This window comes from Garra rufa, chromosome 5 (assembly GCF_049309525.1).
Source record: "Garra rufa chromosome 5, GarRuf1.0, whole genome shotgun sequence".
In the NCBI taxonomy this organism is placed as follows: domain Eukaryota; kingdom Metazoa; phylum Chordata; class Actinopteri; order Cypriniformes; family Cyprinidae; genus Garra; species Garra rufa.
In genome coordinates this window covers 1,679,340-1,698,876 of record NC_133365.1, presented here as the reverse complement: position 1 = coordinate 1,698,876, position 19,537 = coordinate 1,679,340, and the positions used below count along the sequence as shown (strand labels likewise).

Below are 19,537 nucleotides of genomic sequence, written 5' to 3'. Positions count from 1 at the left end.
GCCGATTAGGGTTTGGTGCGTTTCTCTGAGGAAAGAGCGATCTGCTCGAATGTAGCTCTTGAAAGCTTCAGATGACCAGCGGCCGAGCGCTTGGATCTGCTGCTGGGAGAGACCTTTTTGGGCGGCTGTAGTTGCTGCGCCTATGCGAAATGAATGGCTGGAGAAGTTATCGGCTGGGATACCAGAGAGAAGCAAGACAGACTTCAGGTGCTTTTGGAACCAGAAGCGTGTGGCAGGGCGGTTGGCATCATCAGTAAAGAGGGGGTCAGAGGGGAGGGAGGATTGGGATTTCCTGTGGCAAAGGAAGGCTAGGAGGGTTTGGAATGGTTGGAGGGGAGTTTGGAGGTTAAAAATATAAATGAAATGGCCCTTCTTTATTTGGTCTGTCTTACTTTGTTTAATGAAGTAAGAGATGGTTTCACCGTCTAGAACTGCTAGATCGGAGATGGTGGGGTGAATGGCTGGGTTAAAACTGGATGTAATGGCGAGCTCAGAGCATCTGAGGAAGCCGAAAAAAGCCAGGATGAACATGGCGTCCAGTGTGCGGGCAGTGTGGACAGAATGGTAGCCTTTGCGGAGGGAGGAGATGCATTTGATCAAAATATTTAAAGTGATAGGTTGTCTGGGGTCTGGGCGGTTGGGCTGGGTTTTTTGGATGCCTTTGATGAGAAGGGAGGTCTGGGAATTAGCTATATGAGGGGAAGGCGAGCCGTGTAACAGTTTGTGAAAAAACTGAATACCGCTAAGGTATGCTTTGATGGAGCTAGCTTGGAGGTTTTTATGGGAATTTAGGTGGGAAATAAAGGAGGTGATGGTGAGCAGGGAAAAATCAGGGAAAGGTAGGCTATATGTATTGTGGAAATTTTTAAAACATTTCCATGCAGTGAGGTAGGATTGGAGGGTCCTAGGGGAGACAGCTTGAAGAATGGAGCTGATTGATGCTTCGAGGAGATGTCTCAGGGGGTGGTTTACGGGAATATCAGTTCTGAATAGGGAGGAACTGGAGTTGGGAGCGGGTCCGCCTCTGGAGCCAGCGATCTGAATTTCTGGAAAGCAAAGCGAGAAAGAGAGTCAGCGATTTGGTTCTTAGAACCGAGGATGTGTTTAGCAGTTATTATGAATTGGTCACCAGCCGAAATCCAAATCAAGCGTCTTAGCAAAGGCATGAGGGCGGGGGAATGAGAACGACCCTTATTGATGCAGTACACCGTAGCTTCGTTATCGCAGTGAACGAGAATGCTGGTGGCGGACCACTCTTTGCCCCATAGGGAAGCAGCGACCACTAGCGGATAGAGCTCGAAAAGCGCAGAGGACGATAGCTGCTGGGGCAAATGGGCCAGCTCGGGGGGCCATGTGGAGGCGAACCAGCGACCTCGGAGAAAACCTCCGAAGCCGACGGAGGGGGCGGCGTCTGTGTATAATTGGATATCGATAGGGGAAGATATCAGGTTGGTGTAAAAGAAAGATAGGCCGTTCCATTGCTTGAGGAAGAAGATCCATAAACTGAGCTCGTTGCGACACGAGTCAGTTAAGGAAATCCGGTCCTCGAGGGCGTGGGCAGAGGAAGCGAGGAAGAGGAGATGAGAGATGAAGGGGCGGCCTTGGGGGATGATGCGCATGGCAAATTTTAGATGGCCCAGGACGGATAACAGCTCGCGTTTTGAACAGCTAGAGCTGGTTATCAGGGTGGAGGCTACCAGAATTGTTCTGTCAATTTTTTCCTTAGGAAGGGAGGCTTGAAATTTTTTGGAATCCAAATTGATACCCAAAAATTCGATAGAAGTGGCAGGGCCCTCTTTTTTTTCCTTAGCGAGGGGAACCCCAAGCTCAGAAAACAGCTTTTGGGTTGTCAAGAGGTGGGCGGCTGGGACGGAGTCTGCAGGCGAGATGATTAAAAAATCGTCTAGGAGATGGATCAGATAGGGAATGTTGTAGTTGTTGGAGAGGATCCAGCAAATTGCCTCCGACAAAGTGTCGAAAATTTTAGGGCTGCTTCTGCAGCCGAACGTGAAGCGGACGGCGAAATAAAATTTGTTTTTCCAGCGGATGCCAAATAAGTGCCAGAAATCAGGGTGGATGGGCATTACTTTGAAGGCGGAAGTAATGTCGACTTTGGCCAGCCAAGCGCCGCGACCAGCCTTTTTAATCAGCGTGATGGCTTGGTCAACGTCGTGGTAATGAAGAGAGAACTCTTCGAGCGGGATGAGGCTGTTAATGCTTGGGAATGGGGAATTGTGGGGAGATGACAGATCAATTATAAGGCGTTTTTTGCCTGAGAATTTCCTGGTGGCTATGCCGATGGGGCTGACTCGAAAAATGGGGAAGGGGGGGGTGGGAAAGGGGCCGATCATGAAACTGGACTCGATTTCCTTTTTGATCAGGTCGTCGACAACTTCAGGTTCGGTGACAGCAGAGTTGAGATTTGGGCAGACGAGGCTTTGGGAGGGGAGACTTAGAATGCCAGGGTGGTAGCCGTGCGTAATACCTGAAAGAACATAATCAGTAAAATGTGAGTCAGTGTGATGGAGTAATTCTGCAGACAAACAAGAAACATTCACAGGAGACGATAAATATTTCTTTTGGCTTTTATTCGCCGCCTTTTGAACGGGGCAGACTAGGCGGGCGTGAGCACCGCCGCAAAAATTGCATACATGCATAAAGCGACAGTGCTGTCTCGTGCATCTGCCGGCGTTAAAGTCAGCGCAGACCTGGCTGTTGGAGGCAGGTGTGCGGCGGCGAAGAGAGGGAGTGGCTGGGGTGTCCATGAGGCGTGGGACATAGCTCGTGGACTTGGGCTGAGAAGATTCAGGGCGGGGGGGTTAGATGGGTTGGTGAACGGGCAGCTGAGGGTGGGGTGTGAAAAGGAGCGGTAAACTGCGCATGAAATGTTGCGACAGCCCAGGAACACCCTATTGTGGAGCTCGGAATCCAGGGCCCCCCAATAGGGGCACTGGTTCCACTGGGCTACCCGGATAGCGCATTTGGCAGAAAACAGCTTGTGATAAGTGTAAAAGTGGGATCCGCCGTAGGACAGCGCGAGCTCGGCAACTATTGTGAGATAGTCGCTAAGCTCGCGCCTCCTATGAGGGAAGGCGGCGCAGATGACTTCCGTGTACCGGGTGAACGCGATGGTGAATTCTGCGAAGGAGAGGATACGTGACTGGGCGGGGGCTGAACTTTTGAGGGTGACGGAAAATTTGCCGCAATTGATTTGGCGGTCGGCAAGTGAAGGGAGAATGGGAGAGAGGAGGGAAAAAAGGTCCACGTCCACACCTGCCAGGATCTGTGATCTGATGGAGTTGGGTACGGGGGGCGGTTCTTGGACTAGAGCGTTTGGAGGGGGCGGAAGGGGCGTGGCTGAGGTCAGCGAGAAAGCTGAGCGGGTCTGAGGTGGAGGAAAGGTGGCTGCTGGGACAAATAGCGGGGGATGGCCTGTGTTGTGGCCGACCCCTGAGGCGGAGAATGGGGCTGCTGCAGGCTCGTGCTAGGGAAAGCTGCTGGGGCGGAGGAAAGAGGGGGGAAGAGAGAGGGTATGGGGAGCACCGGAGCTTGGGCCATGAGCGGGGGAATGCTCGCGCTGTGCTCTGACAGCGGAGCTGCGGGCCATGGGGGTGGGAGGGGATTAAAGGGAAGGAGGGGCGGGAGCTGCGGACGGGGATCAACCGCTGGAGTGGGCGGGTCCCTGCCGCGGCGGCGGCGGCTTGAAGAGGCAGTGGCTGGCTCTTCGCCGGCGTGGGAGGCGATCTCCCGCCTGGGAGATCGAGGAGGAAGGCCGAGGCTGGGAGCTGCGGCGTGGCCCGGGCCGGGCTACGGCCTTTTGCTGCGTCTCGGCGTGGAGTATGGAGCGCCGCGGTCCGCGCGCGCTCTGCGAGCAGCCTTGGAGGGAGGCGTGGCTTTTGGTTTCTCCCTCGGTTGGAGGGATTCGTAGAGGCCGAGAAGCTCGGCTTTCGAAGCGCGGCGGGGAGCGACGACGCCGGTGCTGGCGAGCGCCTTGCGGAGCCCCGCCACGGTCCATTTCCCCTTAGCTGGGGCGGAGGAGACGGCCGAAGCGTATGATGACGCTGGCGAAGACGCCTGACGTCTGGAAGGTGTTGGAGAAGGCGTGGTCTGCCGTCTTGGAGAGCGAGCAGCGGCGGTGCGAGAGGGCCTGCGGCCCCGCGATGCAGCCGCGGGCTCGTTTGTGGGGTCCTGCGGAGCGTTTGTGGGGTCCTGCGGAGCGTTGGTGGGCTCGACGGCAGGACTATCAGAGTTCGTGGAGTAATCCTCGGGAGGCGTTTCGGTCTCGGACATTTTCGCAGCGATGCTGGAATCAGAGATAGCTGAAGGTAGGACTGCTTGGTTATTTAAAGGGACTGTAGTAATTGGATAGGGAGAGTGATTGGATAGGGAGTGATTGCTGATGATGAATTGGCCGTGTTAATTATCTGCGCGAGCTCCTCCTGAAATTTGTTAATGAAACATCACTTATGCAATAGCAGTATTTCTTACATGCTTATAGCAGTGTGTTTGTGTATCAGTCGGCAGTAATCACCTGTTACTTATTTGTGTGAACTGTGTGTATTTAGGCATTTCACCATTGCATCAAGCTAATGTCAAAGTCTTCAATCAAATGTGACTCATATCTTCCCTGTGGTGTGCTTTTAGTGTGGTTTGCAGTGTTCTGCTCATAAAGTGTTTCAAAATGGTCATTTATGAGGTTTTATGATGGTTCAGATGCTGCCTACGCGGGCAGTGGGTTTGCAAGCTTTTTTTCATTTTGTTGAGGATTGTACGCCTGCGGTCAGCATAAACCGAGTGCCATTTTTACTTTGGTGTGAAACATACATTTCTAAAGCCAAATTTTCTTCAAATGCTTGCCGCAATATTGTGTTTTTCAGTCAGTCTGCCACGGTGTCCTCATTTCGGTTCCATCATTGCAGAGCTAGAAAACACAGCCACCCACATTCACAGTAATAACATTTACTGTTTGGCTTTTTTATGTATCACTGAACAGAACAGTGTCCTTAATGGAGTCATTCTGGGTAATATTGTTTGTCTACCATGCTGTGTTTTACTTCCTGGAAAGGTTTCACTGTTTTTTTTTTTTTTTCCATTATGAGTAAGCCCTCACAGAATGTTTTCTTAGGTGAAACCAAAGGTTAATGATATTTTATATCTTGTTTTTGATTAATCAAACATTAAAGTCACATTTTAATCTAAAAAGAGTGGAAGCTATATGTTAGTAACATAATTTGATATTGTTGCGATTCTCTTATTCTCTTCTAGAGGAACTCTGGGTTCTCTGCGTCTGCAGCTACGGCTTCGAGACGAGGTTGTGTTGCCATCCAGCCATTACAAGCCACTCACAGAGCTACTCAGCCAGTCGGTCGGCTCTCAGCTCAACGTGAGTCTGATGCCATTTGGACTGAGCCTTATCTCAGGGAATATGCCTGTGCATTATCTCTTAAATTCACATGGCGTATTCCTCGTAACAAGATAACAAGACATAATTTTGTGTATGGATTGCGAAATGCGGCACTCGTTATCTGATCTCATTTGTATGCATGTGATGAATACTCTACTCGTGCCTGCTAATGTTAAAGGGACAGGTCACCCAAAAAATCTCATATCATTTGCTGACCCTTACAGTATGTGGTACCAATCTGTGGAACGCAAAAATAAATATTCTATCTGCTCGTTTTCATACATTTTGTGTTTCAAAGCCATATGGGTTTTGAACAAAATCAGGGTGAGAAATGCATTACAGAATTTATTTTTTTGCGTGTACTATCCCTTTAATTGTTGAACAGCGAGCAATAAAGCAAGCATGTTTTTTCTAGTTAATGGGTTATTGTTTTAGCTCACAGTGTTGCACTGTATATCTTAAGTTAATTTTAAGCATAACCTAATTTGTGACTGAAATGACTGTGTTAATTGTAGGGCAACTGGCCTGATTTCATCATGCTGATTGATGAAACCACTACAGCAGAGAGCAGACAGGAAGTAGCTAATAATCTGGTGAAGCTGTTTTTGGGTCAAGGGCTTGTCAAGGAGTTCTTGGATGTTCTGTTCAAGCTGGAGCTGGAAAAGACTAGTAAGCAAACACGAAACATATACATGAGAATTATCTGTTTATTATATATTGGCAAGAAGCTTTCTACATCTTATGTGCACTGTCATACTTTCGATGCTATGATTTTCTTTGTTGTTCTTCAGCTGAACCCAACACGCTGTTCCGCAGTAATTCATTAGCATCCAAGTCTATGGAATCATTTTTGAAGGTATGTCAGAAACCAGGACTGTCCCCAAAACAAGTTCTTGTGTCACACTAACGTGTAGAATGTACAGTTGAGGTCAAAGGTTTACACCCCCTTTCTGAATCTGCAAATTGTTAGAAGGACCATACAAAATGCATGTTATTGTTTATTTAGTGCTGACCTGAACCCTTTTCAACAATGACTGTATGATTTTGAGATCCATCTTTTCACACTGAGGAAAACTGAGAAACTCATGTGCAACTATTACAGAAGGTTCAAACACTCACTGATGTTCCAGAAGGAAAAACCATGCATTAAGAGCTGGGGGTGAAAACTTTTGAACAGAATGGAGATGTGTAAATTTTTCTTATTTTGCCTAAATATCATATATGCATTAAGAGCCCCCCCGGCTCTTAATGCATAGATTTTCCTTCTGGAGCATCAGTGAGCGTTTGAACCTTCTGTAATAGTTGCATATGAGTGTGAAAAGATGGATCATGAAATCATACAGTCATTATTGGAAAGGTTTCACAATACACAAAAATGCTAGAAAACCAAAGAATTTGTGTGGGACCTGAAGCATTTTTCTGAAAAACAGCAGGCAGTTTAACTGTTCAGGACAAACAAGTGACTCAGAAAAACACAGCTGTGGATCATTTATGTAACAACACAGTATTAAGAATCAAGGGGATGTAAACTTTTGAACAGGGTCATTTTTATAAATTCAACTATTGTTTTCTCTTGTGGACTATATGTGAACATCATTTTTGTATGATCCCTCTAGTTGTGGTTAAATAATTATCATTTTGCAGATTCTGAAAGGGGGGGTGTAAACTTTTGACCTTGACTGTATAATAATTATTCTGAAATCTTAAAACTGATTTAAAATGAATATGAAAGCCAGACTTTTGTCTTGCAGCATAAAGTCTGAGCCTTATCGACATTTATTCCAGCTGAAAACTGCTTGTTTAGACAGAAAAGCACCATCTTATCTTGAGAAAAGATGGCAAAGACAAACATACACACACTAATGAATCAGTGTTAATTTGGATTTCATGTTAAATTAAACATAATTTTTGCTGTATTGCACATCTCTTCCAGCTTAATCCTCCTGCTGTTTATTATATTTTATTCCAGCAGTTTTCATAATGTGATTATGTGCAGTATCACACAAAGACACCTTTGTCTTCATTCTCTCTCTGCAGGTGGCTGGGATGCAGTATCTGCACAGGCTTCTGGGCCCGATAATAAACCGAATCTTTGAAGAAAAGAAATATGTAGAACTGGACCCAAGTAAAGTAGAACTGAAAGAGGCAGGGTAGGACAAAAAAGACTCCTATCTCCATTTAGCTTCTTAAATGATTTGCAAAGGTCAGTTACTCTGAATTTTTCCTGGGTCTTTTGCTATTATAGGTGTGCAGGTTTGCATCGTCAGCAGACTGAGTCTGAAATTATTCAGCAGAGCTCCAACCTCCTGCAGTCGTACCTGTCTGAGCTGCTCACCTCCATCCTGCAGTCAGCCTTCTACTGCCCTCTGCTCATCTGCCAGGTTTTTCATCAACTCTACCTCAGAGTTCAGGAACGCTTCCCTGACCCAGAGTACCGGGTCAGTCACATTCAATTTCACAAATGATATTCAAAAGTTCACCCATAATAGTATTGGTTCTCAAAGTGTGTCCTACTGTCATGACAGTTCACTACAATGTAAATATATCCAGATTTCAGCTGTTTTACCGTTCGTAAATAAAAAAAAAACCTAACCCTTGCACTGATGACTATAATGCAGATTCAGAGTTGGACTACTTTGATAATTTGACTAAATGATTGTGACGGTACTGAAAAGATGGAGGAAGCAATTGCAGGTGAAACAGGATTTATTAGAATGAAACAGAAGTGAAACACAGTCAATGATGGTGGTGTAGTTCTCCCGGCTGGGTGAGGCAGGGGCAGATGGCAGACAGTGAAGTGGCGTGAGTCCCGTGGTGGATAATCCCTGGTGAAACAACGAAGACACGACGAAATCCAACAAGGCAGAGCTCCACTCAGACGACCAGCAAACACGAAGACAAACCCAACACTGTGACATCCAGATGAACTATCGGACGAGGGAGAGAGAGAGAGATGAGTATATATGGGCTGAAGGTAATGGGAAACACCTGTGCCGGACTGATTAGCAGCTCAGCTGAGCGAGCACACACAATCACATGACAAACCAACAGATCACGAGACGAGAGAACACGGCAGATCCATGAACCGTGACAATGATAAATTAAAGGGATAGCTCACTCAAACGTGAAATTGTGTTATCATTTGCTCACTCACATGTAATTTCAGCAGCTTCACAGAGATAAACATGAAACTACAATCTTTAATAAAAAAGTTCTTCACGATGCCAAGTTCTTTGTGGTGAAAGAAGGTTCTTCAGATTATAAAAAGGTAAGAAAGAGATGGAAAGAACCTTTGACTGAATGGTTCTTTGTGGAACCAAACATGGTTCTTCTATGGCATCGCTGAAATAACCTTTTCAAGTATCTTTATTTTTAAGAGTGAATATTTGTATTTCTTTTTTGGCTGAACTAATCCTTTAATATTTAGTGAAATACATTTTAAAACAACATTTTCTGGTTTTGCCTCATTTTGCCAACAAAAATAGTTCTAAACAAAGCCACAGCTGAACCGTTTCATGTTTCCAATCAGCTCACAGCAGTGTTTCGTTACTGAAAGAATCCACATTTTTTAACGATCAGTTGAGTGACTTATTCAATGACTCATCACTTGCAATCACTTGCCTCCTTTCTGACTGAATCAGCCACTTTGAACAAATAAATGATTCACTCACTCATTAAGACAGTGACATCCCATCACTCACTGGAGATTCATATATAAAACATGAGTCTCATAACATTAATTATGAAACTGTAATGGCGTATAATGCATTCATGCAGTGCAAAGATGGATTTTGTTAATACTGATATAATTTGACTGCTACCAGCCGTATAGTGTATTAATAGTCTAATTTATTGATAATTTGACATAAAAGAGCACACATACATTCTTTAGAAATCAGTTTTTGGTGTTAAATATTGCTCTTTAAATGAAAAATTACAATGGAAAACTATTTAGATCACAACATTTTTATGACCTGTTTGTATATGTTCTTCCTCAGAAGGTGAAGTTCATCGCTGTGACCAGCTTCCTGTGCCTGCGGTTCATCTCACCCGCCATCATGTCTCCAAAACTATTTCACCTGCGAGAGAAACATGCCGATGCCCGTACGAGCCGCACACTCCTGCTACTTGCCAAAGTATGATTCATTTTCAAGGAAAACATTGTTGTGAATACTAGTAGCATATCAAACCCAGATAGCACACATACGCCTGCAAGATGTCCGTTAAAGATCTCTTGATCTGGAAAGCATCTGCTGTGTACAAATGTCTGGCAGACGTCAGTTTTACATACATTCTAAATCATAAACATCTTAAAGACATCTAATAGACATCTATTTGACATCTGATAGGAAACGTCCAATAGATATACTGCAGATGAAAAAACTACGTCTTGCAGATGTAAATGCATACATCAAATAGACATCTCCGAGATGTATGTGTGCTATCAGGGAAGGGATAGTTCACCCATGTTGTTTCAAACCAGTAAGTCCTTTGTTCATCTTCAGAACATAAATTAAGATATTTTTGATTAAATCCGAGAGCTTTCTGACCCTACATAGACAGCAACACAGCTAGCACGTTCAAGGCCCAGAAAGGTGGCACGGTCATTGATAAAACCATCGTTAAAATAATAAAATTCGTTGAATAAAGTTGATATTTTAGTTTTCTTTGCGTACAAGTATCTTAATTTGTTTTCCGAAGATGAACAAAGGTCTTATGGGTTTGGAACGACACAAGGGTGAGTAATTAATGACAGAATTTTTGGGTGAACTAACCCTTTAACATAGACATCTATCGATCTACTCTCTACAGTAACATATCTACATACTGTAGCCACATTGTCCAGCTTTTATATCACTTTAATATAACACAAATCAAGCTCAGATTCTTTCAGTTAATGTAGGATAAGATGTTGCAGTCACTTCTGCAATAACATCCACTATTTAGGTCACAGTATAGTCATGGATTATGACCTCGGAACATTCATAGACCTCATTATGGTAAACATATTCTCTTTTGCGTCATTGTATCATGTGTTTCCTCAGGCTGTGCAGACCATTGGGAATATGGACACTCTCGCATGTTGCTCTAAAGAGCCATGGATGGTCTGCTTGCAGCCAGCCATACAGCAAGGCATCACCCAGCTCAAAGACTTCATCACCAAACTGGTCAACTGCCATGAGTCAGAGGGTGAGCTGCTCTAAATTAGTCATTAGATGAAAAATTGAGTGGATCCCTGTGCTTGGCTGGAGACTCATTCATACCTGTCATAACCGATCAATCTTCAGATAATTAAGCTCCATTTTTTTTTTACCCTTTTTAATTTTCTTATTGAAGGTGCAGGTTTAATTGTGTAGTTCATCCAAAATGAACAGAGCCGTAAAAGATGGAGCAGATAGTCGAGAGCTTGATTTTATTCAGTTCTCTTGCTCGTTTGATTTATGTTTGAAACAGATCTTGAGCTTCAGACACGGATGAGTCTCCAGTGTGGCACTATGGAGAAGGAAGGTTTCCTCTTCCTTCACAGGACCAAGGACAAGTGCATGGCCATGACATCACCCTTTAAGAAGTACTACGTCACACTCAGTAAAGACACTCTGTCGTACTCACGGACACAACACTCTAAGGTGAGTAGCAGTGATTGTTTAGCTTTAATGCGGGATTGTTAATTTGTTATTGTTTTGTTTTGTTTTTTTCAATTAACTCTATTTATTTTAAGCAACCAGCAGAAAACTTGAAATGTGTATATATAGTAATTAACAAAAAAATTTGAGTGCTGTCAAATGATTAATTGTGATTAATCGAACCAAAAATAAACGTTTTTGTTTATATATGTGTGTACTGTGTATATTTATTATGTATAGATAAAGACACACGCATACAGTATATATTTTGAAAATATTTTAATGTATTTACATGTATATATTTATCTTCCTATCATTTATATTATGTATAAATATGTTTAATATATAAACATCAAATATTTTTCTTAAATATATACATGTATGTGTGTGTATTTATATATACATAATAAATTTACACAGTACACACACATATATTATGTACACAAAAACGTTTATTTTGGATGTGATTAATTGCAATTAATCACGATTAATCGTTGCCCAACACTAGTTAATATATATAAAAATACTTATATATAAAATTAATTATATGAATACAAATGTGTATGTAAACAAGAAACTTGTAACTTTTAATTTGGATACGATTAATCACAATTACAGAAAAGGTAACAAGAAAAGGAAAAAAGAAAAAAAAAAAAAATATATATATATATATATATATATATTAGGGGTGGGCATAGATTAATTTTTTTAATCTAGATTAATCTAGATTAAATCTTGGAATTAATCTAGATTAATCTAGATTAAAATGGCTAATTTGAATTCTGCTGAAGGCATTCAGAATATGTGTGCTACCCAAATAATGACTAAAAGTAAGTCTTTGAGAATGGATCATAAAGCTCATAAAGCTGTTCTATGATAATTTGTTGATGAAAATAAATTATGTTCAATAAGATGTACTGTTTACTAACTAACTAACAATGAAATTATTTTTTCTACCTATTAGATTGTGTTTTTTTAACGTCAACACCTACCCAACCCTAAATTTAGCCCTTACTGTAATAAAAAAAAAACAGTATTATTGTTTTACAGTGTGATAAAAATATACATCTACGTATGTATATCTATGGTAGCCAGTGTTTCCCCTACGTTTCCACTACTTCTACGTTCATGTTACACCGTACTTTTATTTTGACAGGTTGCCGTGAAGTTTCTGTGTATACAGTATGATATGATGCTAGTTTTCTCAAATGAAACGGTAAAAGTGACACTCACAGCAGTTTTGGAGATTGAGTTTATCTGTTCATGTGAGATGCAAATGCCAAAAATTACCAGGAGCGTCACGTGTGTTTCAGTATGCGTGTAGTAAAAGCGCGTCTCCACCATTCATTCATACAGCTAGGCAAACGGAACATACCGGACTCATATTAAAACGATCTTTTTGCATTTCAGTTTTCACATACACTAGTCCATATCGCGATTTGAATTAAGTGACTGACCAACATTTGATTTATGAATCCAAAAAACTACGAATTTGCGTGGCATTTCGCGCTATAGTAGATTCGGTTTTTATGAATGGAGGACGACGTGATCCCGTCTGTGTTTTGGCGGAGGAGACGTAAACGCGCGACCATATTCCATAGTCTTCGGCATACATCCGAGTTAAACTATCAAGGTGAAAGTCATCATAGCTTGCGTAGTTTAGACCCAGCTCCCAACCCAAATTTGAGAATAGATTAACGGCGATATATTTTTTTATCGCACGATAAGAGTCTCACGTTAACGCAGCACGTTAACGCCGATAACGGCCCACCACTAATATATATATATATATATATATATATATATATATATAATTGTGCTCTGCATGTCCTGACTCATTTGTTTTGTTTTACTTAGAAATTACTTTTATGTATATGTCTGATCTTAAAATAATAAAATCTGTTATAAAAATGTAATATTATTTTATTATTATATTTCTTTTTTAACTATGACAGTCTACACTACTATAATTTTACTATTATTTATGCTGTTAGTTTTATTAATATTTTAATTTAGCTTTTATTTTTGTATTTCCAGTATTTATTCCAATGTTCTACATTTGTCATTTTTATTATTATTTTGTAAATATTACTATTTATATTTAATTTATTTATTTAGTTTCAGTTTTAGTTTTAGTTCAGTCATAGTTTTAATTTATTTCCAGTTTATTTATTTGCCTTCCCTTAAAACTATTTCAGTTAGGTGCAAAAGCAAGATTTGAACATTTTTTTCAGTTTTTCATCTAATATTTATATTTCAGCTTACTTCAGTTTTATTTTAAATAACTAATTTTTTTCAATACTTTGTTAAAGGGATAGTTCATCCAAAAATGAAAATTGCTCCATTATTTACTCACCCTCAAGTCATTCTAGGTGTATATGACTTTCTTCTTTCAGACAAATACAATCACAGGTATATTAAAAAAGGTCCTGGCTCTTCCAAGCTTTATAATGACAGTGAGTTGGTGTTTTTGTGTAACAGTCCAAAAGAGATCCAATAATTGTACTGCCCTACAATAATTGAGTGTTGAGAATTTGAAGCCTAAAAAAGTATAACCATCCATCATAAAAAGTGCTCCACACGGCTCCAGGGGGTTAATAAAGGCCTTCTGAAGTGAATCGATGTGTTTGTGTAAGAAAAATGTTCATTTTAAAAACTATAAACAGTAATATTAGCTTCCGCTAACTGTCGCATGCACGTTTACGAGAGAGTGGCGTTCTAGAGTATGACATAGGAGTATGCTATTCTCACCTGAACCAAGTTGCTTTACTTCAGAAGGTGTTTATTAACCCACTGGAGCTGTGTGGAGCACTTTTTATGATGGATGAATGCACTTTGTTGGACTCTGCCATTATAAAGCTTGGAAGAGCCAGGACATTTTTTAATATAACTCTGATTGTATTCGTCTGAATGAAGAAAGTCGATACACCTAGGATAGCTTGAGGGTGAGTAAATCATGGGGTAATTTTTCCTTTTTGGGTGAACTATCCCTTTAACAATAATAACCATGGCCTAAACATGAAAAAAAAAACTATTTTATTTTGCATATTTGAGCATACTTGAGATGAAATATGAGTTTATTTTCTATAAGCAGACAAATGTGTCTATAGAAACACCCATATATACAGTATGTAAGATAAATTAAGTAAACTCTAGTCTCTGAATCTGCAGAAGAGCTCGTTTATTTCGCTGCCGAAGATCCGGGCGGTAGAGAAGGTGGAGGAGAAGTGCTTTGGCAGTGCCAACGTCATGCAGATTATCTCTGCAAGTGAAGACTCTGGCCAGCAGGAGACCCTGTACCTCGACTGCAAAGTTAGTGTTGCACTGGATTCACAAGACACCGACTCAGATATTTGTTTGTTGTTGGTGAGCTTATAAGAGTGGGATATGGAAAACCTCACAAGGGTAATTGGATGTCTTATTGTTTTATTGTTTCATACTCTTTGTCTCTCTGCATGGCTGTAGAGTGTAAATGAGTTGAATCACTGGCTGTCAGCTTTGAGGAAAGCCTGCAGTCACAACACAAACACTATGAGCTGTTATCATCCTGGGATATATAAAGCAGACAGATGGAGCTGCTGCCATCAGAAGGAGAAATCAGGTACTGCAAATATTAGATCATGAAATACTTTTTGGGGTTGGTAGGCTTTTTAGATTGGTTACTCAAGAAAATGTCTTATTATCAGTGTTGAAAGCAATTGTGCTGCTTAATATTTTTAAAAGTATGAATTTCTTCCTAACTGAACTGCACTGATAAAATCATTGTTCATAGACCCAGGCTGTGATAAAACCAGGCATGGAGTGACTCTGCAGGAGTGGTATGACCCACTGGACCCAGATCTGGAGGCTCAGCTTATCTATCAACATCTCCATAGTGTCCAGCATGCCATGCGGTAATGTAGCTTTAACATAATTGGGCCTGTGTAAAAATGTACAACAGAGGTCAAAAGTTTACATACATCTTGCAGAATCTGCTAAACATTTACCAAAATAAGAGGAATCATGCAAAATGCATGTCATTTTTTATTTAGTACTGATCTTAACAAAATATTTCACATTAAAGATGTTTACATATAGTCTACCAGAAAAAAAGTAATACTTGAATTTATAAAAATTACCCCGTTCAAACGTTCACATATGCTTGATTCTTAATACTGTGTTGTTACCTGAATGATCCACAGCTGTGTTTTCTGTTGTGATAGTTGTTCATGAGTCCCTTGTTTGTCCTGAACAGTTAAACTGCTCGCTGTTCTTCAGAAAAGTCCTTCAGGTCCCACAGATACTTTTTTTTTTTTTTTTAGCATTTTTGTGCATTTGAACCTTTCCAACAATGACTGTATGATTTTGAGATTCGTCTTTTCACAATGAGGACAACTGAGGGACTCATATGCAACTATTACTGAAGGTTCAAATGCTCACTGATGCTTCAGAAGGAAACACAATGCATTAAGAAGGGGTGAAAACTTTTTGAATTTGAAGATCAGGATAAATTTAAATTAATTTATCTTCTGGGAACATGTACGTATCTTATGTAGATTCTGAAGAGCAGTACTATATGATAAAAATATGATATTTAGGCAAAATAAATTTTTTTACACATCTTCATTCTGTTCAAAAGTTACACCCCTCGGCTCTTAATGCATTGTTTTACCTTCTGAAGCATCAGTGAGCGTTTGAACCTTTTGTAATAGTTGCATGTGAGTCCCTCGGTTGTCCTCAGAGTGAAAAGATAGATCTCAAAATCATACAGTCATTGTTGGAAAGGGTTCAAATACACAAAAATGCTGGAAAACCAAAGAATTTGTGGGACCTGAAGGACTTTTCTGAAGAACAGCAGGCAGTTTAACTGTTCAGGACAAAAAAAAAAAAAAACTCACAGTATTAAAAATTAAGTGTATGTAAACTTTTGAACAATTTTTATAAATTCAACTATTATTTTCTCTTGTGTACTATATGTAAATGTATTTTATGTGAAATATCTTATTCAGGTCAGTACTAAATAAAAAAATAACATGCATTTTGTATGATTCCTCTTATTTTGGTAAAATAATTAACATTTTGCAGATTGTGCAAGGTGTAAAGTAACATTTGACCTCAACTGTATGTCAGCTGAAAGGATCGACATCAAACAAACACATAATTCTATACAATAACAATTCAGTTAGAATTCAATTGCACACAATCAATAATCAAATCAACTTTGAAATACCTTCTATTTCTATCTAAAATCAAAGTAGCTAGTCCAGTTAATCTAAAAATAATGTTTTGTACTTTTTTGCAGAGATAAGTATTATAAGTTGAGAGTGCAGCAAGGAGTTCAAGAGTCAGATTCAGTAAGAGGTAAGTTTTCAAACCTGCTTTCTTTGTGTTGTTATCATTAACTAAAACTAAAAAAGAGGACATTGGATGCGAAATACATGGTGTTTGCATATGAATGTGTCTTATCAGTGTGTGAGCACAACCACCCTACAATGATAAAAATCCATTCACTGGATTCACTAAGGATGCAGTGGATTCGTTTTGTTTTTGATGGTAATATGCCACTGAATACACACACACAAAAAACAACAGAAGAGAGGGGTGGGGTCAGCAGCTCATTATTATTTAAAGAGACATGCACCAACTTAGCTTGCTGTGAACAGAGCTGTTTTGATGAGGTAAAAAAGGTGTTGTTTTACACAACCATTGAGGAATTTTAACTCTCAAAGACCGAGACAGCCATCCGCGGCTAAAAATAACTATTGTTCTTAAATGTTTAATAACTTTTGAACCATTAATCCAATTTGAAAGCTGTAAAAAGTCTCGTAATGCACAGTCTACTCTTTTCAGTGATATTGCATTGCATCACATTTGTCTCATTTGGATATTAAAGGGATAGTTCACCCAAAAATGAAAATTTGATGTTTATTTGCTTACCCCCAATGCATCCAAGATGCAGGTGACTTTGTTTCCTCAGAAAAACACAAATGAAGATTTTTAATGAAAACCGGTGCAGTCTGCCAGCCTTATCATGGACGTGGATGGGCACCAAACCTTTAAAAGTAAACAAAAACATGCACAGACAAATCCAAATTACACCCTGCGACTCGTGACGATACATTGATGTCTTAAGACACGAAACGATCGGTTTTTGCGAGAAACTGAACAGTATTTATATCATTTTTTACCTTTGATACACAGCCACGTCCATCTGTCATGAGCACGAGTTTGGCATCAGTCACGTCACATGTGTACGCACTCTAAATACGCAAACTCCGTAAGGGGAAATCAGTGAAAAGTCCCGGATGAGTTTGCGCAAGCAAACGTAATCTTTTAGCTTTAAATCGGTTTAAACAATCAGGATACGTGCAAGTAATTACCATTTTGAACAGCCGCTATACCCACAATCTCTGTGCTCTATGTTAACAATGAGTGTCGTATACATGCGACAGATCACTTACGGTGTTTGCGTATTCTACGCCAGAAGAGCGTGCACATGTGACGTGACTGATGCCAAACTCGTGCTCAGGACAGATGGACGTGGCTGTGTATCAAAGGTAAAAAATGATATAAATACTGTTCAGTTTCTCACAAAAACGATCGTTTCGTGTCTTAGGACATCAATGTATCGTCACGAGTCGCAGGGTGTAATTTGGATTTGTCTGTGCAAACTAAATAGGCCTGTTTTTCAATGAAAAGCGGCTATAATAATATTGTAATACATGGCTATAACTTGCTTGGGGAATGTTATATATAGACAAAATTTTATTTGGAAGTGTAAAACACCTAAATACAAATTTCTAAAGATAAAAATCCAAACATCAGGAGTTTTTGTTTAAGTACACAGAAAAAAAAACATCCAATTGTTGCTAGCGTTTTTCCTAAAATTCTGGAAATGCACTCATTTTGAGAGAAAACTAAAGGAAAATTGTCATTTTGAATTAAGCTAGATATAAAGTTCAAGTTCTTATGTTTATGATGATATAAGATGCTGACTGCTAGAATAGGTCTGAAAAAAACTAAGAAATGTACAGGTGCCTCAGGTGCCCCAAAAATGTTCTAGATCTTTAAGGGTTAACCAAAGTATGTTGCATATATTTCATTAAGACCCTACAGAATCATACCAATCAATGTCTAGTCACATTTATTATCTCCTAGTACCTTTTGTAACCTTTGCTTTTCATAAACAAATGATTGTTTTGATCTTACAGACCAGAAGAAAGTAGATGGACTATCAAAGCTCTTCAGTATTCTCCAAGACCTACATGATGCACATGCCGCAGTGGAAGAAGAGGAAAGATCGAAGAATAAAAATGTTTTCTTGGAATTACAAACGTAAACAAAAGGACTTTTGTCCTTAACTGGTTGCATTTCATATTAACAGTGTTATTCAGTCACTGAACTCATACACAGACTGATATTAATTGACACATAGATGAGAAAAGAAATACTGTACAGTAAGTTTGATTTGTTCTTGTATTCTTGAACTTCTGAACCGATTTTTGGTGCATAGATGGATGTATAGACGGCTGCGATCACAATCCCTTTGTTAAAGGATAGTCGTGGTGTGTTTGCTACAGTATGTATTTGGTATTAAGGTAAGGACAGTGTTAACTTTGGGGTTGCTAACTCAAAAACTGTGTCTTGTTGGCATTTCTGCAGTTTTTACTTTAATGATTTTTACATTCACGTCAACTAATTACCATTCTTCCTTCATTTTTTGTGCTTTTGTCTTTAAAAAGCACTGTGGATATGCATGTCAGCTCTTCCACCGTGTAATTTTTCATTCAATCTGTTTTATATAGATTTCAAAGATGTTTGTTTTTCATTTATTTTTTTTAATTATATAGGATGGAAAGGGGATCAGGAATTGGTTTATTCTTGAATTTGAATCCCATTGAATCTCAATGCCTTGTCTGTATGTGTCATGTTTTGATGTTACAGGGAGTGCAGAATTATTAGGCAAGTTGATATTCTTGTCATATTTTTTTCCCAAGCACATTTGAATAATTCCAAACCACATCAATCTTAATAACTACTATTCATTGTGTATTTAATTATTTATAATTGATATATAATTGTTCATGAAGGCTGGAAGTGAAAAACTCCTTATTTTCAGGTGTGCAGAATTATTAGGCACATTTTCTTTTACAGATAAAATGAGCCAAAAAAGAGATTTACCTCAGACTGAAAAGTCAAAAACTATTAAATGCCCATGAGAAGGATGCAATACTAATGCAATACTGCAATTTGCAAAGTTAAGGCATGACCACCGGACAGAAAAACGCTTGTTGCATCTGCATTGTCAGAACAAACAGGTGGAGGAGAAAAGATGCATGTTAATTGCAAAAAAAGTAAGAATTAATGTTAAGAATCAGATATGAAACCATCAGGAACCATTTAGTCTCCAGCGCCACCGTTTTCCAGAACTGCAACCTACCTTGAGTCTCCAGAAGTGCAATGTGTCAGGTTCTCAGAGACTTTGCTTGGGCAAAAAATCCTAAAAAATGACCCTCAATTAATAAGAATA

General features: G+C 39.9%; 1 protein-coding gene across 1 annotated transcript in view; it reads left to right on the top strand.

Moving 5' to 3' along the window:
- Nucleotides 1-19,454, top strand: part of rasa4 (RAS p21 protein activator 4) — a 75,142-nt gene extending 55,688 nt beyond the window's left edge. The window contains exons 9-21 of the mRNA XM_073839930.1: nt 5,266-5,383; nt 5,920-6,073; nt 6,196-6,260; nt 7,442-7,554; nt 7,650-7,842; nt 9,403-9,540; nt 10,450-10,594; nt 10,859-11,031; nt 14,200-14,340; nt 14,494-14,629; nt 14,801-14,921; nt 16,310-16,368; nt 18,219-19,454. Coding sequence (XP_073696031.1) covers nt 5,266-5,383; nt 5,920-6,073; nt 6,196-6,260; nt 7,442-7,554; nt 7,650-7,842; nt 9,403-9,540; nt 10,450-10,594; nt 10,859-11,031; nt 14,200-14,340; nt 14,494-14,629; nt 14,801-14,921; nt 16,310-16,368; nt 18,219-18,346 — 1,684 coding nt within the window. The 3' untranslated portion in view covers nt 18,347-19,454. The remainder of the gene's footprint in view (nt 1-5,265; nt 5,384-5,919; nt 6,074-6,195; nt 6,261-7,441; nt 7,555-7,649; nt 7,843-9,402; nt 9,541-10,449; nt 10,595-10,858; nt 11,032-14,199; nt 14,341-14,493; nt 14,630-14,800; nt 14,922-16,309; nt 16,369-18,218) is intronic.
- The last annotated feature ends 83 nt before the right edge of the window (nt 19,455-19,537 follow it).